The sequence below is a fragment of the Ctenopharyngodon idella genome, chromosome 5, assembly GCF_019924925.1.
Source record: "Ctenopharyngodon idella isolate HZGC_01 chromosome 5, HZGC01, whole genome shotgun sequence".
NCBI lineage: Eukaryota > Metazoa > Chordata > Actinopteri > Cypriniformes > Xenocyprididae > Ctenopharyngodon > Ctenopharyngodon idella.
The window spans coordinates 20,847,585-20,873,889 of record NC_067224.1 but is presented as its reverse complement, the minus strand read 5'-3'; the positions used below and the strand labels follow the sequence as shown (position 1 = coordinate 20,873,889).

Sequence of the window (26,305 nt, the reverse complement as noted above, 5' to 3'; positions counted from 1 at the left end):
ACGCCACAGGGCAGCTCTGTGGACGTAAGCATCCAAAGCCCGAACCGGGCACAGCAAATTAAGTTTTTCCTGGTCTGGATCCAGAAATGGAGGAGGGCAAAAGGCCTGCAACATAATAGGGCCCGCCACATTAGTGGGGACCTTAGGGACATAACCTTCCCGAGGAAAGAGGAAGGCTTTTACCATGCCTGGCGCAAAGTCCAAGCAAGAGGGAGAGACCGAAAGGGCTTGTAGGTCACCAATTCTCTTTAACGAAGAGATAGCGAGGAGGAAAAGAGTCTTTAGAGTGAGGAATTTAACATGAACCTCTTCAATAGGCTCGAAAGGAGCAGTAGACAGGCCCTCCAACACTATAGCCAAGTCCCATGTGGGAACTCTCTGACGTGCCGCAGGCCTCAGCCTCAGAGTACCACGGAGGAAGCGAGTAACCCAAGGGTGTCTGCCCAGAGAAGCACCCTCCAAAGGAACATGGTAAGCCGCAACGGCCGCCACGTAGACCTTTAGCGTTGAAGGAGATAAACCAGAAGAAAATTTTTCTTGAAGAAACTCCAGAACTGTACCAACTGGGCAGTTAACAGGATCAACATTACGTTCTCTACACCAAGAAGAGAAAACATTCCATTTCAAGGAATACAGCTTCCTCGTGGAGGGAGCTCTGGAATGGAGCATAGTCTCCACTACCGCAGTAGAGAGACCAGAATCTAAGAGCTGTGCCCCCTCAGAGGCCACGCCCACAACTTCCACAACTCCGGGCAGGGGGTAAAGAATTGAGCCCCCCGCCTGCGAGAGTAGGTCCCTCCTGACCGGAATCTCCAGAGGAGAGCCGTCGAGGAGGGACATAAGGTCCGAGAACCATACTCGGCCCGGCCAAAACGGGGCTACTAGGAGCAACTGGACCCCGTCCTGGCGCACTCTCTCCAGAACTCCCGGAAGCAGAGCAATTGGGGGAAAGGCGTACAGACGCAGCCTCGGCCACGTCTGCACCATAGCGTCCAACCCCAGGGGGGCTGGATATGAGAGGGAGAAATATAGAGGACATTGGGTCGTTTCCAGAGACGCAAACAAGTCCACATCCGCTTTCCCGAAGCGCTCCCAAAGGAGCTCCACCACCTCGGGGTGGAGTCTCCACTCCCCGGGCCTCGGCCCCTGCCTCGACAGGATGTCTGCTTCCTGATTCAGACGCCCTGGGATGTAAACTGCCCTGACTGACAGCAACCTCCCTTGGGCCCACAGGAGGATCTGGTGTGCCAACTTGCATAAGGGGCGCGACCGCAGACCCCCCTGATGGTTTATATATGAGACCACCGCTGTGTTGTCCGTGCGGACCAACACATGATGGCCCCTGAGATCTGGGAGGAAGTGTTTGAGTGCCAGGAACACAGCCATCATCTCCAACTGGTTTATGTGCCAGGAAAGATAATGACCCTTCCACAGACCCTGAGTCGAGCGACCACTCATGATCGCCCCCCAACCAGTGAGGGACGCATCCGTCGTTAGCGTTACGCGACGACAAGGAGCCCCCAACACCGGGCCTTGGGAAAGAAACCAGGGTTTCTTCCACATGACACAAGCACGAAGGCATCGCCGCGTGACCTTGATCATGCGAAGCGGATTTCCCCTCGGGGAAAACCCCGTGGTTTTGAGCCACCACTGCAAAGGTCTCATGTACAGCAGGCCAAAAGGTATCACGTTGGACGCAGCTGCCATCAGACCTAACAGTCTCTGAAACTGTTTCACAGTGAGTGACTGACCCAGCTTCAGCTTGTTTACGGCTGTGAGAATGGCCTCTATGCGAGCTGGCGACAGACGAGCTTGCATTGACACAGAATCCCACACTACGCCTAGAAAAGAGGTTCTCTGAGCTGGAGAAAGCACACTCTTCTTTGCGTTTAGCTGTAACCCCAGACGCTTCATATGGGCGAGAACAGCATCTTGATGCTGAACCACCAACTCTTCTGACTGTGCTAGAATCAACCAGTCGTCTATGTAATTCAACACGCGGATGCCCTGGAGTCGCAGAGGAGCCAGAGCTGCATCCACGCATTTTGTGAAGGTGCGGGGAGATAAAGCTAGGCCGAAGGGAAGAACCCGATATTGGTACGCTTCGCCCCCGAAAGCGAACCTCAGGAACTTCCTGTGTTGAGGAAGGATGGATATATGAAAGTATGCGTTTTTCAGATCTATCGTGACAAACCAATCCTCGAACTTGATTTGTGACACGATCTGTTTCAGAGTTAGCATTCTGAACTTGAGCTTCTTTACAGAGCGGTTTAATAGGCGCAGATCTAGAATGGGACGCAACCCTCCATTCTTTCTTTGGAACTATAAAGTACCGGCTGTAAAACCCTGACTCCCTGCTGGGAGAAGGAACCCTTTCTATGGCTTCTTTTCGCAAGAGAGTCTGTACTTCCTGTTCCATAACCAGAGCCTGCTCGGGGCTCACCTCGGTGAACAAAACCCCGTTGAACCTGGGCGGTCGCAACCCGAACTGAATTCTGTACCCAAATTCTACTGTGCGCAGGACCCATTGAGATACGTTTGACAGAAGTTTCCACGCTGCCAATGAATCTACTAAGGGAATGTTACCCTGGTGTTAGATGGGTGACCAGCCCGGTGCCCTGAAGCGGCGAACCGGCAGGGAGCAACTGAACTGGCCACTTTTGGTCCCTCCTTGGAGGGAGCGAACATCCCAGCGCCACTACGTTGCCGGGTGGACGCTGAGATAAGCGTTCGCTGGGAGCTGCTGCGCCCTGAAGCACGCGAGGTGGCAGGGTTGGCAGAACGGCCCCCTGAGGGCACCGAGGGGGGCCGGGCACCGTGTACTGAGGTGGACACCGACCCGCCTGGGAGGGGACTGCCCTCAGAAGCCTGACACCACTGGCGTCAGGACTTTTTTCCCGAAGCCCTCCGCTGGATAATAACGGTCCTAAGATCCGCCTTTCCTTTGGATGGCTTCGGTTGTGAGCGCTGCCCCGACCCCCAGTCCCTCTGCGGGGGGGCACGGGAAGCTACGCTCACTTTTTGTTGCGCCCTGTGGGAGGAGCTCGTACTCGGCTGGGACTGCTCCTTATGACTAGCAGCCCCAGAGACCTGAGATCGGCGGGGAAGAAATTTAGAGAAAGCCGCCGCCTGTTTCTTAGCTTCCTGGAACCTCTCGACGACTGTGTTGACTGAGTCGCCGAAGAGGCCAGGCGGCGTGATAGGAGAATCAAGGAGAAAAGATCTATCTCGTTCCTTCATGTCAGCGAGGTTGAGCCAAAGGTGTCTCTCCGTGGCCACCAGGGCTGCCATAGACCGCCCAATAGATCTGGCGGTCTCCTTGGTGGCACGGAGAGAGAGATCTGTAGCTTTCCTTAGCTCAGAAAATGCCTCGCGACTGACTTCCCCACCCTCATCAAGGTCTTTAAGCAGGTCGGCTTGATAGGCTTGAAGGACGGCCATAGTGTGTAAACATGCCGCCGCCTGACCTGCTGCTGAGTACGCTTTACCCACTAAAGCAGAAGATGTACGTAAGGGCTTAGTGGGTAACTTCGGGGCTTTGAGGGAGGCTGCCGACTCGGGGGAGAGATAGCTCGCGAGCGTCTCTTCCACCCGCGGCATCTCCCCATAACCATGCCTTTTTAGTCCTAGGATGTTACTATAATTAGATGTTTGTGGACTATAGACCCGGAAGGACGCGGGTCTGTTCCACGACCTCGACACCTCGGTGTGGAGGTCGGGAAAAAAAGGCAAGCCCCGGCGTGGAGGTTGTGCGCGAGAAGGGAGAAAGCGCTCGTCTAATAAACTGGCCTGACGGGCTTCCTGTTTCTCGGTCGGCCAGCTTATGTTTAATTTGGCCACCGCTCTAGTAACAACCTCCACTAGCTCCTCATATGCTTGTGACTGTGGTGGCGACTCATCACACTGATCGATGCTTACAACGTCTAATTCCTCAGAACTAGAGCACTGCAACATCGGCGCTTCACCAGGGGCAGAAGAAACCGCAGAGCGTGCTTCTAGCTCCTGAAATGAAGCGCTGGATCCTGCAGGTAAAGGCAGAGAAAGGGCGGGGCCCGTCTCTAACCCCTCTGCAAGATCCATTTGCGAACCCCACGACGCGAGCCTTCGCTGTGCCTCGGCAGCAGCGGGACCCGAGCCGCGGGGAGCGCGAGCCGAACCGCTTTCCTCGAAAAGCGCCCGGCGGGAGCGGAGCGTCTTCATAGACTTCTGCTCGCAATGCACACAGCCAGCTCCCTCGAGAGCTGACTGGGCATGCTCCACTCCCAAGCAAACAACACAAAGCTCGTGTGCATCTCCCGCCGGAATGTAGCGAGGACAAGGAGACGCACACGGCCTGAATTGCTGCACTTGTGTCGCCATAATAGTGTCTTAGATATGTGTGCTTGAATAACGTGAGAGACAAACAACAATAAATAAGACAGACAGTTTCACAGAAAGCGCTTACTGAAGACACAGAAGCTAACTCTGTTTGGTTCGGGTGTGCTTTATAGTTTCCTGGTCATGACGTCACCCGCCTATGACAGATTGGACAGATTTCACATGTGCTTCACGACGCATTCACGCAGAGGCGTTCCCAAAGCGCTTGACGCAGCGCGAGTTCCCTTGAAAGGGAACCTGACATTTCAACGTTTCTTTAGACATATGTCTCATGTTTGTGTGATAAGTATTTACTAAGTTACAGTTCATTTTCTGAGGGAGTATCAGATTGGACTTCATTCAGAGAGAGATGAATGTAGTAAGTGTACGTTTTGTGTAGTAAGGCATCACTTGTGGCTGTCTCAATCAAGGCTTCAGCAGGATGACCTTGATTGTCTCTCTAGACTACCTGCTGAGCCTTCTGCCATGTTCGGGCCTGATGCTTTCCACCTACTGCAGCAGGCCCAAGATGCCTGCCACTATGCTAAAGAGTTTTCAAACACTTGGTCAGCGTAGAAGCTTCAGACCAAGACAGACTAGGGATTCCCCAGATCAGTCCCAGTAGAGTCCCAGAGACCTGAGGTCTCAGCTTGAGGCATCTCGAGGGATAAAAGGCTCAAAAAAATTAGTAGAAAGGCATCACTTATGGCTGTCACAATCAAGGCTTCAGCAGGATGACCTTGATTTTCTCTCTAGACTTCCTGCTAAGCCTTCTGCCACGTTCGGGCCTGATGCTCTCCACCTACTGCAGCAGGCCCAAGAGGCCTGCCACTATGCTAAAGAGTTTTCAAACACACTTGGTCAGCGTAGAAGCTTCAGACCAAGACAGACTAGGGATTCCCCAGACCAGTCCCAGTAGAGTCCAAGAGACCTGAAGTCTCAGCTTGAGGCATCTCGAAGGAGAAAGGCTCCAAAAAATAAGAGGGATGGTGGAAGGGGCCAAGGCCACACACCACCTTGCTCCTGACGGTGTACTGGCATCGGGCTGCTGGCTTCGACAATTGGTGTCAACAGATGCATCCCAGCTAGGCTTGGGGGGCAGTCCATGCATGCTGGGGCATTAGGGAATGCTGGAATGGCCACTGGGCAAGTCAGCACATCAGTGTGCTAGAATTAAAGGCAGTCCATCTCACACTTCAACATTTCTGGCCACGCCTTCGGAGGTATCATGTACTAGTCCAGACAGACAGTACAGTGGCAGCAGCATACATCAACAGGCAAGGGGGACCCATCTCTCCTGCACTGTGTCGACTGGCACACAAACTCTGGTTATGGGCTCAGAAGCAGTTCCTGTCACTAAGGGCAGTAAATGTGCCTGGGTCAACAAATGTGGAACCAGATCAGCTGTCCGGCGTGGACCGAACCCAGAGTAGTGGAGACTGCACCCTGAAGTGGTCATAAAGATCTGGCGCAGGTTCGGTCAAGCAGTAGCAGACCTGTTCGCCTCCAGGGAATCAACACATTGTCCCCTGTTCTTGCCTTGGCAAATCAGTGGCCTCAGGGCCAGCTTTATGCATTTCCCCATTCAGCCTTCTTCAACCTCTTCTTCAGAGAATGAAGGGGGAGAAGGTGAGACTAATATACTCACAGCGAAGTTCTTTTGCATTCTTCATTTAGGGGTAAAACGAAGTTCGAAATACGTGAGCAGCGATATACTGTTATCAAACATCTGACAGCGCCCACACTGCTGAGGTGAGATTTAGATGAATATGTAAATATGTGTTCATGCTTTACTCTCAGTAACAAAATAAACACAACAAAATTGAGAAAACCGCAAGCATTTTTTTTATAAAAAGCATAAAAAGCATATGATCATAGCAACATGGGTATGTTAGCATGAGCTCTGCAAATTAGCACTCCAGTAAAGTCACATCACGTTTATTTATATGGCATTTTATTCAATAGATTGCTTAAAAGCAAGCAGCTTTAAAGTATCAAACATAAAAACAGTGTCAGTGCCTCATTTAATCAGAAGCACAACTTTGTTTTCTATTATAAAGAGGACATTCAGTGTGTTCATGTTTTCACCTGTGGAGATCTTACCTCGATGGACTCAACAGACGAAATAAGTCAGATAAGAGTTCCGCGTAAAAGAAGGTGGAGCCTCAGCGCACACCTCCTATTACGTTATCGTCATGGACCAATGGTAGTACGAAGGTGTTTTGCAGCTGGAGTGAACTTTTTCTGAGAGTTCGCTTTGGCAAGCCATTTCGAATTCCCAAAACAAACACAAAATGAATTTCGTTTTGGCCTGATTTTGTTCAAAATGACATCACATCAGTTTGTTCTTCAATTTCATTTGAAGTATACCTGAGCCTAAATTCTGGTGGCCCCAAATTGGCCTAATATGATATGGTTCTTAGACATTCCACCCATCCTTCATGCGATGCCATGGGAACTCCCAATAAGGAGGTTTCTACTATCCCAGGCACAAGGCATAGTATATTCACCCCTTTCACCCCTTCCTTGGGGGTCTCAAGTTTTTGGCCTGGCCCCTGAGAGGGCTGGGTTCGTTGCTATGGGACTACCAGGCAGAGTTGTTAAGACCCTGGAAGGAGCTTGTGCTCCCTCAACAAGGGTAGCCTATTCATTTAGGTGTGGTATGTTTCAGTCTTGGTGTGAAGGGCACAAGGTAAATCCTCTCACATTTACAGCCTGTGATATCCTACAGTTTCTGCAGGAACAATTGGATGCAGGAAAATTTTCTTCTACCATCAGAGCTATGGTGGCTGCAATTAAGGCTGCTCAAGTGGGAGATTACAAATTTATCAGAGAGCAGTGGTAGCTTGATTTCTCAAAGTTGCTCTAAGATGTACAGCACAATGTGCTAGACATATCGTACCACAGTGGGACTTTGATCAAGTCTTGAGGGCACTTCAGCAAACTCCCTTGAATCATCAGACCTGAAATAGCTGTACCTAAAGACTGCCCTCCTCCTGGCAATAACCTCTGCCAAAAGGTTTGGGGAACTCCATGCTCTATCAGTGCATGAAAGCTCTCGTAGGTTTATGCCAGAGGGTGCAGAGGGTTATATTGCGCCCCAACCCAGCTTTACTGCCCAAAGTGCTGTCTGATCTGCACCTAAACCAGTCAGTCGAACTTCATCCATTCTTTCTTCCACATAAAAATGAGGAAATGGAATGAAGACAGTCACTAATTTGCCCAGTGAGAACACTATCACTATCTATCTACAGCGGACAAAGACATTTAGACAAACGGATCATATGTTTGTATGCTTTAAACCAGAGTGACGGGGTGGGCCACTATCAAGGCAAGACTATCGCATTGGGTTGTAGAAACAATCCAGATGGCCTACAAGGAAACAGACAGACCACCATTGCTAGGACTGAGGGAACACTCGAGAGGTTGCAACCTCATGGGCTTTGTGGCTGGGGGCCTCTTTGAAGGAGATTTGTGAGGCAGCCACGTGGTCATCTTTATTTTTAAGTTTGTCTTGATTTTTCAAAGCGCTCGTTAATTGGAAAGAAGCCAAATTCCATGTAGCCGATCGCAACCAGTGAAGTAAGCTTGTTGCTCAGTGTGCTCTGTAGCGCAAACAGACCTGAAGAAGAAACAGAAGACGACAAATTTGTGTCAACAGTACTTCACTTTCTGACATTAGTTCCTGCATTAGTTGGATGTGTACTATAGAAATTCATCAAATGTGCTTAGGCACATTTGGTTGAGTAATAAATATGATTATTTTCAAACGGAATATGTTTTTTTTTTTTTTTTTTTTTTAAATAGACAATCATCTCTGCCCTTCTTGATGCACTTTAAGCATTTTAGCAGCTCTAGTGACTACTTTAGCAACTCCTTTAGCAATCTTAGCAAAGTGGCTACTTTAACAACTCAAGGGCCCTGATAAATGTCATCTGCTGGTCTAGACTTGAATTTAAGCATCAAGAGAAATTAGATTTGAGCCCTCATAACATCTTTTTACAGATGTGCAATATATCAGTACTATGTCAGTGTTTTTTGGTAATATTAATTTTTTTTAATTCATCAGTTTCGGTTGATATTGTAAATTAACTGTGTATACTCATTTCCCTTCTTTTTATGTTTAGATTATTTTTGCTGTCATCTAACACTCATTTAAAGATGTTTTTATTAACACTGTTAAATGCAATCTTTTGTAAATCTCTAAATGAATATCCATTTTTCATACTATAATGTTGTAATGCTTAATTTCACTTGTAGCATTTAAAAGTGCTGATTTTTAGATTTTTTGTGCATGTGTGTGTATTTATGTATTTATTTAGGGAAAAAAAATAGTACAGAATTTGACCATAATATGAAAATAATTTTAAAATTGTGCATCACTACATCTTTTCAATTTGTATGTAAGCATTTCTTTATAAGGATTTTTTAGAGAGCTTATATGCATATAGACAGTTTGTATTGAAGACAATTTTTTTTAGACTCTTCATGTGTTTATTCTGTAGATTTGATTACATATAGTTTTTCAAAGGAAACTAGGTGCAGGTGGCATCTACTGTCCCTCCATTCAACCAGTGCTTCGGAAGACTGAAACATCCCATTGGGCCTGGCACAGAGACTTACTTAACCTAAACTACATCTGCAAAGATAACTTTTAGTTGTGAAGCGGAAAAGGCAGAGGAGGCTGACTCAACTATTATGACTGTGTTTCCGCTGCTAAATTGAGTAATGCATTTTTTAACACCCTCTCCCATGTGTCCGCTAAGCTTACAACTGTCAAGCCCTTCTCCTTCAAGAGCCAGGGAAACTATATTATAACATCATATCTGATGTGCACCAGGCTCTCAAACCCTCTAATTGTAGTAAACATACAGTATTTCATGTGTTGTGTCATTAATGTACACTACCGTTCAAAAGTTTGGGGTTTGTAAGGGGTTTTATGTTTTTGAAAGAAGTCTCTTATGCTCACCAAGGCTGCATTTATAGATCAAAAATGCCATAAAACTAAACATAAAATTTTAAAAAGCTGTTTTCTATTATACTATATTGTAAAATATAATTTATTTCTTTGATTTGACATCATGCCTCATCATAGTCTTTTCTTGATTGCTTTACTTAGACAAACGAAACTTTATATTGTTAGACTCCTTCGTTTGAAAACCTTGTCTTTTGTGGCAAGACCCAGAAGTCTTTATTTAGCCATCATCATAAGTCTCAGCACTCAGAGTTAAAAGCAAAGCAAATAAAAAGAAAGAAAAAATTAATTATGAGGTAATTGCGATCTCCATTGCGATCTCCATCCAGAGGCTAATGCTTGAAAAGATAGAAAAGTGTATCACACAACATATGTTGTGGTGTAAGTGAAACTATGACCAATACCAATTTACTTCTAATTCTTTAATTGACAATTTAGAAAGTCTTTAAAGAAATACAATTTTCCGATTGGTTGTGTCAGTACTCATCCCGTGAATATGATCACATCGACATGACTTACAGTCAGCATGAGAATGAACACATCTCTAAAGATTGGTGCTGTATAAACTGTGGAATGACAGGATGGATGAATGTGAATGTGAGAGTTCTGAATGTGAACTGTGAGCATTTGCCATAGTGACATATCGGCAGTTTGTCACACAGCTCGTGGCCTAAAGGCTGTCGTCCCGCTGAGGTTAACAAACTGCTTCTCTCATCCGTGTAATAATCCGCCTTGATGGCAAGAGGCAATCCGTGTCTGTTACCCTTTTGACACAAAGGCCAGCGATGCCCTGCGTGTGTTAGCAGTATGTCCGTTAGGTGTGAGGCATGACTGGCACAGTGAAGAGGCATCTGTTAATGGAGTCTGTGAATGTGCCCTCTCCAGTGACAATGACGTCAAAGGAGATTAGACGTGACTTTATGTGTGATGATAGCCCTTGCTGTGAATGTCAGACAATGTTATTCATTTCCTTACCACTTCAGTTTTAGGCACAAGACCAAACTGTGTCCTGATTGTTTTTTACTAAACTCTTAATGTCAAATGACTGAGTCAGCATGCGTATTTCAGTGTGTGAGTAGTTATTAGAGCCATCTGTGTTATCACCCTCGTTGCACTTGAGTATCTTACAGTAAGGTGACCACTTGATTTGGAAAGCAAGATTTTCGTACCATCTGGATAAAAAAGAAATGGCAGTGTTTTGCATTCTATCTAATTTTTCTTCTAACTTATTCATTGTACACAAATAAAATAATGTTTTGAATGATGTTTTTCTAATTTGATTTTTTGTTCTGCACATTTGGGAAAACAAATCACATGTACAGTTCCAAAAGTCTGACCACTAGTGAAAATGCTTCTGTATTGCAATTTTATTTATTTATCCCTAAAGACAGATTGAATATTAATCAACATTAACAGCATATTCCTAGTGCTGAATTTATGGTTTCCTCAACAGCATATTGTACCCAGATGTCAGAGTAAATTAATGATCTAGAACGTCATTGGGTTGTAGTGTCTGTAGTTTGAGTCAATATTTTTCGTATTTTATACAGTTCTCTTGGATTTTTACTCCTGGAGCTAATGTACTGTATGTGTGCTAATCTTATTAGCTATGAGCTTAAATGTTATGTCATTTTTGCTGTTCTGCCAGCTCTTGTGTTAGTTTTAAGAAGTTCATGGAGTTAATGGAAAACAAATATCCTGCTCATATAGGTGCTCTATAACAGTCATTATTCTTTCTATTTATATCTGCTCGAGAGGCTGAAGTTTTGAGGAAGATCTTTCAAATTTAGATTTTGATTTAACCCCTTAGCATTCCTGTAAAATTTGCCTAAAACGTCTAAAAAGGCATACCCAATGCTGTTCTTGAAGCATTTTGTGTATATGCATGGTTTTGGTCTCTTTTGAAAGGTATGTGTACCGCGGGCGCTACAGTGGAACGCTAGCAGGTTAAATTTAGGGCCGTAGGTTAGCTATTGTCTTTTGTTCTGCACATTTGGGGGGAAAATCACATGTTCATTTGGGTCCAAAAGTCTTACTTGACTGCTTCTGTTTTGCATTCTTTGTAATTTGATACTTTTTTGAATTAGTTATATAACCATAACAATTTGAGTGAAAAGTGAGAATTTCAGTTTTTTTGTTTGTCCTTCTTTTGCTTTATGACAGCACCACTTGATCTGCATGAACTCATCAGATTTACACAAACTTGAGGATCATGTTCTCCAACATGGTTTGAGATGCTCTTGTGCTTCAGTGAAAGCAAGAACATCTGACTGTTTTCTAATTTTACCAAATCCTAAAATGGGTTGAAAAAAAAAAAGTTTTCAATGTAGGAGCAGACTTTTGGACCACACTGTACATTTTTTAGGATGTCCTGCCAGGGTTGAGTTGATTCTGCCAAACCAAATTAGTCTGTATAGTCAGGGGTTTTGTCCATCGTCCTTAAATATTGAATGCAACAACTGAGTGATCGTAGTTGACACATACTACTGTCTGGTTTTCCTATGATTACATTAATGCAACTTTAATGACTAAATGCAATATGTGGCAACTGTTATTCTATTGTTATTTAGTTTCCATAAAATTCCATTCGATTTACGACACAAACGATCATGAGATTGTAATGGTGATGACATAAGGGATGCGGATGTGTCTTGCATTTGCAGAGAAAAGGTCACTCTGCAAGCTTCTGAACCAGCTGGACAGCAGATGAAAAGTAGAGTTTACTAATTAGCTTTATATTAAAGATTCATATCTCAAATTTGATCAGTCTCTAAAATAAATATTCCATGTTGAAGTAGGCTTGGCTGTTTTATCCTATCCCCCTGCAGAATCCTACCATCAAAAGAGAATTTTTAATGAGTATTAAAAATGGCTATCTTTATAACGTAAATATGTTAAAATAACTTATAAAATAACTTACAGTGTTAACTGTTAAGAAAAGGTCTTCTGATTAGCTGGAACAAGATATCATAATAACTTGCTAAATTTTTGATAAGGCATTGAGGAGGGGGGATAGGATTTTGCATGACAGCATTCTCAAATGTGATTGGTTAAGTGTTTTTTCTCATCTCAAACACATACTCATCTGTGTTTTTTGTCTTTCCCGTGTTCCAGAGCAGAACAGAAATCTCAGTCATTTTGCACCACTCATTGATCAAGTCTCTGTTGCATGAAACATGGGCTTCTCTTGGAACTCTTTTTTTTTCTACAGCAAAAAACAAACAAACAAAAAAACAGTAAAATAACTGGCAAAATTTAGTCTGAAACACATTACTTTATAATAACGTCTTGTTAATAAGATTGTATAAAAGCAATATCTCTCTCACAGTCATGCTGCACTGATTATCAGAACTCTTGTTTGTGTGATATTGCTTACGTATGTACACCCAACATTCAAAAATTTGGGGTTGGTAAGATTTTTTTTTTTAAAGAAGTCTTCTATGCTCACCAAGGCTGCTTTTATTTGAAGAAAAATACAATAAAACAACAAATTAGTGAAATATTATTACAATTTAAAATAACCTGCCTTATATTGTAGTATATTTTTAAATGTAACTTATTCCTGTGATGGCAAAGCTGAATTTTCAGCAGTCAATATACTCTAGTCTTCAGTGTCACATGATCCTTCAGAAATCATTCTAACATGTCTAATATTTGTTGCTCATGTAACATTTCTTATTATTATCAATGTTGAAAACAGTTGTTCTGCTTATTTTCTGTGGAACCATGATGCATTCTTTCAAAATATAAAGAAATATAGAAATATATTTCTTTATATTTTTTCAAAATATAGAAATATAAAGCTTTTGTAACATTGTTTATGTCTTTACTGTCACTTTTGATCAATTTAATGCATCCTTAAATAAAAAGCTAAAAAAAAAAAAAAAAAAAAAGCTAACCAAAAAAAAAAACTTACTGACTCAAACTTTTGAACAGTAATGTAAATGGCACACATATAATGCAGGAATGAAGTGTGGATTACATTAAATAGTGCCAAAGTATTTTACTCATTTATATTTAAAGAGAAAAGAAACCTAAGACTCTGTTATGCTTGGTTGTTTGTACTGTCTGCTGCCTGTGGTTAGATAGTTTCGAGCTGAATACCGTAACCTGGATCTGAGCTGTTTAAAGGCATTTCAAGGCTCACGCATTCTGATGTGATCCAGACTGAAATGATGGACATTTAATGAGTTAAGATGAAACACTATACCATGGAGATGTGGACAGACGAGCAGCCAAGACAGACTGTTTGAACATTTCTACATCTCTCTTGGCAGGTCAAGATAAAAAGTCCTAGGAGAAGTAGATTATTTTTACTAAATTTCATTTTTAGTCTCACATACGTCTTACATAATGGTGCCCTGCAACATCATGTAGTACGTACAGCGTGTACGCCGTTATTCTGTCTGAACAAAACCAGAATATGTTTTGAATGATGTCTTGAGATGCTTCACAGAACATCAATGACTGTTGTTTTCTGAGTATGTTTTTACAGCAAATTTACATTTGACTTTCTGACAGGGCCATTGACCAATAGGTGGCAGAAGATGTCAGTATGATGATAGATGGGTATGGGACATGTGCACAGATCCAAACAGATGACCAGGCCTATTTTCAATCTTCACCCACGCAACTCCACAGAAAACTCTTCAGAATTTTCTCAAGTTGTACATATTTCCTGATCATTTTGTTTATGAAGCATTTGTCTAATTTGACCATGCTTTCACCTAGCAGTAAGTGTAGAGTACAGCTTTTTCAAACGTTTCTCCGTGTTTAAATCCATGTAGAAGAATTCAAATGCTTTGCCCCAAAATCAGCGTAGAAAATGCTATAAAAAAAGTCCTCAGATGCTGCCTGAGCCTGCAGATGACCAAGATTATATTTTAGTCAGCTTGAGTGTACTTTGTTGCTGTTATTCTGAGTGTATTATGGGAAACATTAAATGTGGTGTGTAATCTGGATGATAGAAGTCCGAAATGAGGCTCTTAGGTTCTTATGTACTTGACTTATACCATTGTTCAAGAGTTTGGGATCAGCAAGATTTTTTAGATGTTTTTGAAAGAAGTCTCTTTGCTTACATAGGCTGCATTTATTTGATCAAAAAATACAGTAAAACTGTATTGTTGTGGATTATAACTGATTTCTGTGTGAATATAAAAAAATGTTGTAAAGCTGAATTTTCAGACATTACGCCAGTCTTCAGTGTCACTTGATGCTTCAGAAATCATTTTAATGTTCTAATTTGGTGCTCAAGAAACATTTCTAATAATCAATGTTGAAAACATTTGTGCTGCTTAACATTTCTGTGGAAATTGTGATGTGATTTTCATGATTTTTTGATGAATAGAAAGCTCAAAAGGAAAGCATTTGCTTGAAATAGAAATCTTTTGTATAAATGTCTTTACTGTCCCTTTTGATCAGTTTTATGCATCCCTGCTGAATAAAATTAATTTCTTTCTGCCCTCAAACCTTTGAGGTTTGTTAGTGTAAATGAAGACGAGAGACTAGTGGATGATTCACCTTTTGAGCATGTAGGGCTCATTCACAGATAACTTACACCTAAGGCGTCACCTACAGTAAGAGGGGTCATTATCGCACAATAAGCCCTGATAAGGTTTTGCAAAAACGAATGTCTGTCTCTACATTATCCCACTTTTTACATGGCTGTTTGCCAAATAAATGAATGGACATTTGAGTTGAAATAATTTTTTAATGTGAAAAAAAATGAGGCAGTGGAGTGCTGCACTGCACAGCTATGGAAATCGGTTGTCCGGCAACGATCAAATATACAGTTTAGCAGTCATTATACATAAACATTTAAACGCAGAATGTCAGAATCAGAATCAATTGTTCCAGAGAGCCGTGTAATAAAAACAACTACTGTGGCATATAGTGATGATATGTAATTTATAGCACTAAAAAAGAACCATATGTGGACTCTAAACCAGCAAAACATTTGCTAAAGATTTGAGCTGGCAACAAAGAGACTTGGAGGAAATCCAAATACATTGTATAGTTCCTAAACCATTTTTTCCTATGGAGAAACATTTAGGAGAAACTCGCTGCTCAACCTTGTCAGTTTATTTCTAACTTCATTCAGTCTCTTCAAAATAGATGTAGTTAAATTAAGCAGACATTTCTGTGATAATACAAACAGGTTTGTACATGTTTGTCGTACTTGTGATGACACCGATTTGTCTTGATAATTAATCATATGTAATCATTAAATGCCTCATTATATAATGGAAAAACATTTTTTCTCATTTCACTACATCTCTACTGTATTCATTTGCACTTATTTTAATTCACTTACTGAATTACTAGAACCTCTTTGCACAGACGCGTGAGATGACAGAACTAAATCATTGAGATATTTGAACTGAACTGGCATCTCCGAACAGGCTGTGTTAGAAAACACTGAGCAAATGACCATACTGTCGTTTCACATCTCCCCAGGAGACTTGTGTGCTGTTATTTTACACAGTTTTAGCCTGGCAAGTCAAACAAAATGCCTCTTTTCTGGTGAGTGTGATTTATTTCTTGCAGTTTCCGCTAAACGATTTTGTTTTGAGACTTCAAGACCACTTTTTTTTTACAAACTTGCGTCATCGAGATCTCACCGGATTTATCAACAGTTACATGTCTTGACTTGTGGTCTGATGGTTATTGTGACAGAATAATGCTTAATGATTTATTTATTTTTTTTATTTTGGATGACTCCAATCAGACCAAGTTTAATAAGCATAAAGGATACTTTTTGAAAGATTTTAAAACTTTCAAAAACAAGAGGAGCACTGTAACAGCATATTGATTTACATCACAGACTGTTGCTATAAGGAAAGAGGATGAGGAATATTTTATTACATGATCTGTTCAGTGAGACCTCCATGGAAATCCCCATGAATATTTCAGATTTGTGCAAGAACGAATCTATGAATGTGAACCTAAGCATCAGAAATGAAAGATTTGTAATGGCTTTAAAATAGGGTTGTGTGCCATTCAGAATGCCTTTTTAAATTCCAATTCAATTCCTCAGTTTGAATTGAATTAGAATTCATGTAGCAATCAGGATACAGAATTGCAATTTGAATGTAAGGAAGTAAAATGAAAATGAATAACTAGAAAATCAGTTTCTCAAGACAAACTATTCCCATGTTTGACTATTAACTATTAATTAACATTTGAAAATTATGAAAAAAGGGCTAAAAACCTTGATGGATGGATGGATGGATGCCACCAATAAAAATTTGTATTAATTTCATACATTTCATTATATTTAATAAGTTTACTTTTGTGGACCACAGTGGAAAAACATTTTTTTACAGAATGCATTACCTGTGTCTATTTTCTTTTGATTTACAATTCTGTAAATTCTTCCTGTCATTTTGAATTCAAATTTCAGTTAATCTTCTTGTGGGGTGTAGCTAATTCAATTCAAAATCACACTCATAAATAGAAAGAGAGCCAATATTTCACTTCTGATTCTGATTTTTGCCTACTTATCATTGTATATGAACAGAAGGTCACATGGTACATCATTACTATTTTCCACTTTGTAGGAGCTGAGACCATCAAGAAATACTGGAGCCGATATTATCAAGGTTCCCAGGGTGTAGTGTTTGTCCTCAACAGTGCTGCATCAGATGAAGAGATGGAGGCTTCCCGGTCTGAGCTCCACTTGGCCCTGCAGCATCCTCAGTTGTGCACCCTTCCTTTCCTCATTCTCGCCAACCACCAGGATTCACCAGCTGCCCGCTCTGTGTCGGAGGTATGGTAACTTTCCACACCAAATATAGCTCTATGTTAAGTGCCGACCATCTTCTCTGTGATCCACCGCTGTTGAGGGTTGCTGGCCTCTGTTTGTACACACTCTCTGAAGTGTTTGACTGAGCGATGGTAAGCGTGGTTTTTGGAGAGCGTCCTGTTGCCATGCAATAAGAGCTGTTGTTTATGGTCAGTTTTGGAAGATGACTGACCGGGGCTGGGATAGGATGTTGTGGGGAGTTCCCCCTCCCTACTGCATCACAGAACCAGAGCTGACGGTGTAAACATGCTGTGACGTGGGCTGGCTGACTAATAGTCTTTTTCCACACGCTAAGAAGATCCGGTAGAGTTTGTTCTCTTCAGGAGGAAGAAGTGATATTAGTAGTTAATCACTGATAAATTATTAATATAGTGAATAAATAAAATGAAAATAAATAAGTTTGTGAATGCAAAGTTTTAAATCTGAAAGTGCTCCATATATAAAGTTATTGTCTCTCAAAAGTAAGAGTCGACTCAGAGTCAATTAAACGAGTCATTTGTAAAACGAATCCCAAGCCGTTTCGTTGTGACGTCACAATTTTTCAACAATACCACAGCAGTACAATCTTTTGTTGTGTTCCCGTCATTTTACTGACGACTGCTTCTCAAACCTCTGGGAGTTTAACGCAGGATTCACAAAACTCTTGGTCTTAAAATATGGATCAATGCTCAGTTTTTTTTTGGCCAGCTTGCTCCTCTGAATCTCAACCTGTAAGTATGATTAATAATTGATGTTTATATTTTCTAGTGATCGTTCAAAATTCATAGTTTTGTATGTTATGTTGTGTAACATACTCCCTAATCTGTATGTCTCCTGCTAACCGGCTAACTCACGTTTCTGTTGTTCTGCTATTCAGATGTGGGTCCAATATTGTCTAAAAATGCGTCGATGCTTGTCAGCTTGTCAGTCTTATTACTTGGAGTAATGATCAAGGATGGAGCATGACTTTTTTTTTACAAAGTGTAATGCATTATCAGCTATTCACGTTTGTGCTCGGCTAACGTGGGAGTTTACAACATACAAAACAAACTTTTTTTTCCTCTGCGTTTTTATTATTACAGTAGTATGGAGCTCTATCTGTATTGTAATAGGATGTTAAGATGCTAGTCCGCGCTAACTAGTTGAAGTATTCTCTCTGTAAACAGTAAACACCCCTTGTAATATCAAACAATGATATAGCCATTTTTCTTTGTTAATAATTATGACGAAAAAGTCTGCGTACACATCTGGCCTAAATGTTTATCTTATGTTAGAGGTTTTCAGCTTTGCTTGGCATTCTGATACAGTTCCTACAGGTGCACCTATATAAAGTATAACAGTGACGCTGCTATCACGTCTTATAAATAACTAAGGTGACGCTTACCATGTAGAAATCAGTTTCTGGTTGATCGACTACTTCAGACGTTTCATTGTCGGACTCGGGCTCAAATTGATACGGTAAAATCGATGCTATCTTTTCTGTCCATACATTGTATACAAAATGTCTTGCGAATTGCTAGCTGTCATTCAGTTACAGCAATGGGTGAGCGGTGCGCGCAGTAGACCAATCACAAAGGATTGGGCCATCTGACCAATCAGAGCAGTGTAGGCTCACGGAAAGGAGGGGTTTAGAGAGACTGATTCTCTGAACTGTATTAAACGAGTCGTTTACCAAAGATTGAAATCTCAGGTGAAATTAAATGTATGTTATGAGAAAACGAAAGTGTTTTTTGACCTTGCATGCATTTAAACCTGTTGTAGGAGACTCCCAAAACAATATTAGGAACCTTAAAAAAGACACTTTAGGGGCACTTTAATCTTGCATTTGGTACTATTTGGCTGGCACAGGAGCTGTTGTATGTGATGCAAACCAATAAAACCAAACAAATGTCTGCTGCTAAATTCACTAAATTTGGAATGCTTAGCATGAGGCCGGGACTCAAACTCAGGTCGTCCGAAGCGCAACCACGCTATATGTCAGAGCACTGCCCAGGAGGCCATCGGCTCTGACATAGAGCGTGGTTGCACTTCCTGTCGAGTCTATACTGTCCTATCACAATAAAGAAATTACAAAATAAAAAAATTACAAAATAAAAAATCTTAACGTTTATAAAACTTCACCAAATTTGACATTATTACAGTTTCATTCAACTTTCTAAAGACAGGACAGAAATCATGAAATTAATCAAAATTATTTTATTACATTGACAGCCATAGAATTACGTTTCTTTTCAGGTTTATACATCTACCTAACAGCTCCCTTAATGGTGGGTAGAATTAAAAAGGTAATGTTTTCCAGATAACACCTATTTATAATATTTTTTATTTTTCACACTATAAAAGGGTGTTTGTTTATGGAAAATAAAACATAGACACTGTAGACCTATTTATCACCACAATATTTTGCAATATAGGTTGCAATAGGAATCTCCTAATCTGTTGATTGAAAAAAAGGCATTCATGTCAGGCTTGATAGAAGTTCCACATGTAGATACAGATACAATCAGCACTGACTACAGTTTATAGCTACTTTGGGGTTTGGGTGCAGATTCATGTATAGTAGTCCCCATTTTATCATATATGCCCTTTGTAAATGAAAGTACTAATTGTAGTAACCCGGACATAATTTTTTATAGCAATGCAGCTCTATCGACAATTTGTCAAATGTCACATTACAGCTTCGCTTAGAGTACACGCTGCTTATGCATGCACTGTAAAACTGATCCAAGTAAAAGGAAGAGCATTTACTCATTGTGGTTGCATGTGAAAGTGACACCTGCCCTCTTCCAGTGCGGTTGTGTTCGGTGTGGGATGTTTTGGCTAGCCACCTCCACTTTCTACTTGTGTTTCACTGCTAGACTCTCTCAACTGAAGAGGCATGCATTGTGGTCGTAGTGAGAACTCAATTGGCGATGAGAGAAGGAGCCTGCAAAGTATTTCAGACAAGCCTGTTGCCAACTCTTGACATGAGGAAATATGCTGGAGAGGTTTTTGAAAGCTTAGGCCCTGATGATGGAAATGAGTATCACACTATACTCGAGTATGCATTGTTGTGCAACAGGCATAAAGTAATTACAAGCATTGTCTGCTGGAATGCTTAGCATGTCAGAGAGGATTTTACAGACAACTATTAATGAAAAATAACGACGACTTAGATGCTGGTCCACTTTCCCCATTGATTTGTATAGTCTATAAGCCTATAGGGTTGTGTGCCACCCGGTCAACAGATATACTGATATTGACTAACAGCACGTGTGACATGTACTGTGTGACTGCAGGCTGAGGAAACTCTTGTATTTGGTGTTGACTTCACTCAGTTGGTGGTCAGCTGAGAGAGACCACACAGACCCCTCTTTTGTTTAAGCTCATAAATGTGGTCAGTTGCATCTGATCAGCACAAACCACATTACTGGGGAGTTTGCCATGTGTTGGTCTATTTTTAGAAGTTCGTTTGACCTCTTTTAGCTGTTTGCAAACACTTCCAGAGCCACGTGAGTTTGGCTTAGAGTGGCAATGAGCTCTGACCTAGGCCTTTTATTTGATTGCGGTGTCATCTCTATTCCTGTTGTAGGCATACCATGTGTCCTATCACAGTGAAGTCCCACAGGTCGATCCTCACTTATCTCTGACATACTTGGCAATCGCATCGAATGGGATATGGCCTGACTTAGTTTTTATCTGTGTGGAGGAGAATGTCCTTTAACTGTCCCAGGTATCTGAGGAAGGTGCAGTGTTTGAATTGTCAGCTCTTTTTTTTTGTTTTTGTGATTTATTTTGGTTTTGGTTTTTGTCTTTGATTTAGTTTTATTTAATTTTTAAAGTGAAGCAAAACAAAAGTTTGAAAAAACAACAATAAAATAAATATATGCTAGGGATGTTACAGTCCTCATGTTTCTGTTTTCCCCTGTGACCTAGTTTTCCCTAGTCTGTTTGGTTAGTTCATTTGATTCACCTGTGTCTAGTTAATCACCTCGTTAAGTTCCCTTTGTTTGCCTTATGTATATATACCTTGTGTTCTCCTTCAGTCTCTGTCTGTCCTTGTTTGATGTATGCCGTGTGTATGCTGATATTCTGAGTTTAGTTATTAATTCATGATGTTTTATACCACATGCTAATGTAACAGAAGAACGGACCAAACAGTGATTTTTTTTTTTTTTTTTTGGCGTTTTTCTTCAGTTTTTTTGTTTGTTTTTTCCCTCATGAGTCTACCCGCTGTCCAGCTTCTCTGCCTGGAGCAGGGAGACTGCTCGCTGGAACAGCACACTAGTGACTTTCTCCAGCTTGCGTGCCAGACTAACTTCCCGGACTACTCGCTCTGTATTTTATCACACCGGCCTGAGCGAGCGGTCCAAGGCACGCATTCCAGTGGGCGGTCCAACAGAGGACTTCGCTGCATTCGTGGAGTGGGTGCTGGTGAACAATAACTCCCCGTTCACCATTGGCCCTGCTGAGGATGACACCAGCCCCACTCCACATCCAGAGACCAGCCACCGACTACGTGCACGATGGAGAGATGAAAGCCCACCGCAGACCGTGGACTTCAACCTGCCATGAAGGACGAGACCGAACCTGAAGAGAGGACGGAAGGAGTCGTCGCCCCGGGATGTGAACCACAAGGTGTGTCTGACCAGGTGCGTGAGCCCGTTACATCGTGTGCTGCTGAGGGAGTGTTAGTGGAGTTTGAGGGCTAGGAGGAAAGCTCTGCCCACAACCTCACCGCGGTGGATGGGATCGCTATGGCCACTGGAACTCTTTTTGGATTATTGGATGTTTGAGGTTAATTCCCTGTGTCTCCTTTCCCTGCTGGTTCCGTCCAGCCCTGAACTGTCCATCTCCCCGCTGGTTCCGTCCAGCCCTGTGTCTCCTGTGTTCCCTCCCAGCCTCCCTCTCCTGCCTCCTCTGACTGCCGTCTCATCATTCCGGCCTCCACTGGTACCCTTCAGCCCCTCTTCAGCTCCATCACCCAAGTGTGTGGACCTTCTTCGAAGCTTCAGGCCACCAGCTCCACCTAGACCAGAGGATCCCCTGGCTCTGCCTCCAGCCTCCGAACCCAACACTCCACCGCAGCCTGTCGACACATCGCCTCCGCCGTGGCTCCTCCCTCCCTTGGCTCCACCGGAAACGTTCAGCCTCACGACTCCACCGGGCTCCCTCGTCCCACAGGCTCCGACTTGGCCTCATCATGGTTGGTTTCTGGACCAACATCTGGCTCCTCCTGCTCCAGGATTCCCCTTGGCTCCTCCCACCCTCCACTCCCCCATGGACTGTTCTGTTTCTGTTTGCCTGTTTTTGTCCCTCTCCTCTTCCTCGTCCTCCAGAGCCCCTGCCCTCCCTCCTCTGTTGGACCTTGTATGGCGCGAGGACGGGCCTTGCCACAGGGGGGTGAACTGTTACAGTCTTCATGTTTCTGTTTTCCCCTGTGACCTAGTTTTCCCCATTCTGTTTGATTAGTTCATTTGATTCACCTGTCTAGTTAATCACCTTGTTAAGTTCCCTTTGTTTGCCTCATGTGTGTGTATATATACCTTGTGTTCTCCTTTAGTCTCTGGATGTCGTGTGTATGCTGATATTCTGATTTTAGTTATTAAATCCTGCCTTTATTGTTCCCCTTTGTCTGCCTGATGTGTTATACCACACGCTAACGTAACAAGGGATGCACCGATATGAAAACTTTGGCCGATACTGATAATTTATATTTGAAAGCCGATAACCGATTATATTGGCAGAAAATTCTAAATCCAAGTTTTTATATAATTTGAGTGTGTGTATATATATATATATATATATATATATATATATATATATATATATATATATATATATATATATATATATATATATATATATATATATATATTTAAAAAAAAATAGAATATCTCTAATATATGTATTATATAAGTCATCATACAAAGTCATACGAAGATGAAAAGCACTAATTTCAACTTTCATGCTGTCTGTGCAAGTGCACTGCATGTTTGTGAGAGACGAGAGCGTGTGGTTGTGGTTGACCCATCAAAGCAGAGAGGCGGAATAGCAGAGCAGGATATCCGAAACAGGTTTGATCCCTGAGAGGGGAACTGGCATTTGTAGTTGTATTTCTCACTTCCTCCTTCCTCACCTCTTTTTGCCCCACACACTCCTTTCATTTAGAAGATTGCACATTTAAATGTTTACATGTTTTATTTTGCATCTTGTTCCACATCTTTTTGAGGCAGAAGCATTTCACATTCTCTTGGTGGTTTTAAAATGCTTGCACCTAAACATTTCAAGATTCACCATAATAAAAAGCTTTAGATAGTTGAATCTTAGTTCAAACAAACCTTTCAAGCATTATGTGCCATCATAAATAATCCAGATGTCTTGAGGTGCTTTCATGCAGAACTTGCATGCTTAATATTAAATGAAAGAATCTAAATGTCTCTCAGTTCATGTACAAACAAATTGTTTGCTTAACTCTTTTTTTTTTTTTTTTTTTTTTATGTGAGAAACGGGTTAGATAAAGATGGACAAGCCAAGAATATTCCTCTTTGTAGATTGATTAAACTTTATTAATTGTTGTGAATGTGTATCATGCTGTCTGATTTCATTTTAAAAATCAAGTTGTTCTCTCAGACATATTTGGGGTTGGAAGATGTCCTCTGTGTATCAGGCGTTGTTGTAAAATTGTGGTTAAAAGAACAAACTCATGAGGTTTACCGCAAAGGCTCAGTCACCTGCCCAAAGAGCTGCAGAGACTAAACACCCTTCAAACTCTGAGTCATGATGTATAATCAGCAGGTCATCACTGCCCACTGAGCAGCTACACAACTGACTCTGATTCTTCTCTCAGAAGTGCCACTGCCATCTGTCATAACTGACCGGATTTGAGCTTTCATCACAAAGACTAAAGCTAAAATTACATTTGAACGTCGCTAACTGTGACGTTAGCATCTTACGCCGTTGAGAAACTTTTCTGGACTATGGTGAGTTGATTCACATCACACTAAATGCTGTTTACAGACAGACTGATCCTGTTTTTTGGAGCAACAGTTTTGATGTTTTGTACATTGAAATATTTTTTTATGCCAATATGTAACATATTATTTGTTTCTGATAAATAGTTTTAAAGACAAGTTTTCCCAAGCAGAGCAGCAGCCAGTGTGTACACTCTGCATTCTGTGTTGTTGCAAGCTAGTTATTAGCAGTGCCCGGTATCGTTTTATGGCATAATGTTGGCGACTTCTCGTTTTTACATTGCCGCAGTGAAGTTTAAAAGACTCGTTGGACCTGTAAAGTCCTCACTAGGGCCCTCTGTGTGACTTTTTTCAGAAGGGAAATATTCATGGGACGGAATTCCTTGTTGACACCAACCTCCTGCTGTTGGGGCCCAAGGAGGAAGTGAGCAGAGAGAGGGGCGTCATATGTTGATACAACACCTCAACAAAGCAGGCTGTGTGGATGTTTTGCCCCGATGCACGGTTTCTTGTTTTGTGAAGGTTCCCTGCATGAATGCTCAAATGTTGGACTGAAGAACTGATCTTAGGATAGAGAAGATATCATATTATTACCAGCTGTGAGGAAATCAACCATATTCTACACAGAATCTGTGCTGATGTTCTAGAGGTGCATCACCAGTCTGATAACATCATCCTGTAAGTCCCCAGATCAATTTCGGATGATCTGATCTAGTGGTCAGCTGATATCAGATGATATTTGGCATTTTTTTAATCATCTTTATCGCCGATAAGTGACGGAAGTGGAGCTTTTATATTGACAGCGTTGAGAAAAGCAGTGCTTGAGCGCAGACTCACAGGAGCACCCGTTATCTGTTTACTGTCTGTTAATAGTTTTGTCTAATGAATTAGTAACAAAGAAAAGGTCTGTTAAAAGGGTTAGTTCACCCAAAAATGAAAATTCTGTAATTTATTACTCACCCTCGTGTCGTTCCACACCTGTAAGATCTTCATTCATCTTCGGAGCACAAATTAAGATATTTTTGATGACATCCAATCCCCCATAGAAAGCAACGTAATTACCGTCATTCAGGGTCCAAAAAGGTACTAAAGACATTGTTAACATAGTCCACGTGACTGCAGTGGTTCAACCTTAATTTTATGAAGCGACAATAATACTTTTTGTGCGCAAAAACAAAACAAAAATAACGACTTTATTCAACAATATCTTCTCTTCTGTGTCATTCTCCTACGTTGTTTACGTTCAGCGCTTCCAGGTTCGTCAGAACGGCGACTCATTATTGGCCAACACTGTTCACGACGCATGCGTTCTGATGTAGAACTAGAAGCGCTGAACGTAAACAGCGTAGGAGAATAATTTACAGTCTTAATTTGTATTCCGAAGATGAACGAAGGTCTTACGGGTTTGGAACGACATGAGGGTGAGTAATTAATAACAGAATTTTCAGATCTGTGTGAACTAAGCCTTTAAAATGTTATAGTGTTTGCTTTTCTATTATTAATAACAGAAAGGGCAAATGCTGTCAAATTTTTGTCGGCATTCAGCATATCTGCATTTATATCAAGTCTTTAAATATGAAATATTTGAAAAATATAAATATATTAAATTTAATTGCATCAGCCACACTACTCTCTAGGATATTGGCATCGGCTATCAAAATTCCATAACTGTCCATCGCTAGTATTCAAGTGAGATAGATTGTCGTGTACACCTAGTGAAAGCATGCTTGATCAGATTATAAGGGTCTCTGGTTTTGTAAAAATGACTTTTCATACATTTTTTCAAATGTTCAATCAGTTTATTTTCTTTTAAAGCAGCATGTAACCGCAAAAGTTTCAAACTTTCCCTACGTGCTATATCTACACTTTCCTACTATATAGTATGCAAAAAGCGGCACATCACATGATTAGTATGCCTGAATATTCAGTGTACATGAAATTCAAAAAAGGCTACAAGAAAGTTGTTCCTCATAGTCAGGAAATTATTTTCTTGATTGGTCTGGGAATGAGTCAAAAGACAATGTAGTATGTAGTAGTCTGTGTATGTTAGGTTGGATTAGCATTTACACTACAAATGTCATATGATCTCTTGCGTTTTCATCTGTCTGTGAATGTGGTTCGAGTAATCAGATCACTAAGCATTTCGGACCCTGTATTGGATCACCCAAGATGAATATTAATACCAAGTGTAAACACAGTCCAGATGACTGTACAAAATGCTCTGTGAGGAGTGAATTA

At 41.6% G+C, this 26,305-nt stretch overlaps 1 protein-coding gene across 1 annotated transcript in view; it reads left to right on the top strand.

Moving 5' to 3' along the window:
• arl15a (ADP-ribosylation factor-like 15a) overlaps positions 1-26,305 on the top strand; it is a 163,155-nt gene that overhangs the window by 76,460 nt on the left and 60,390 nt on the right. Inside the window, exon 4 of the mRNA XM_051893914.1 lies at positions 16,891-17,099. Coding sequence (XP_051749874.1) covers positions 16,891-17,099 — 209 coding nt within the window. The remainder of the gene's footprint in view (positions 1-16,890; positions 17,100-26,305) is intronic.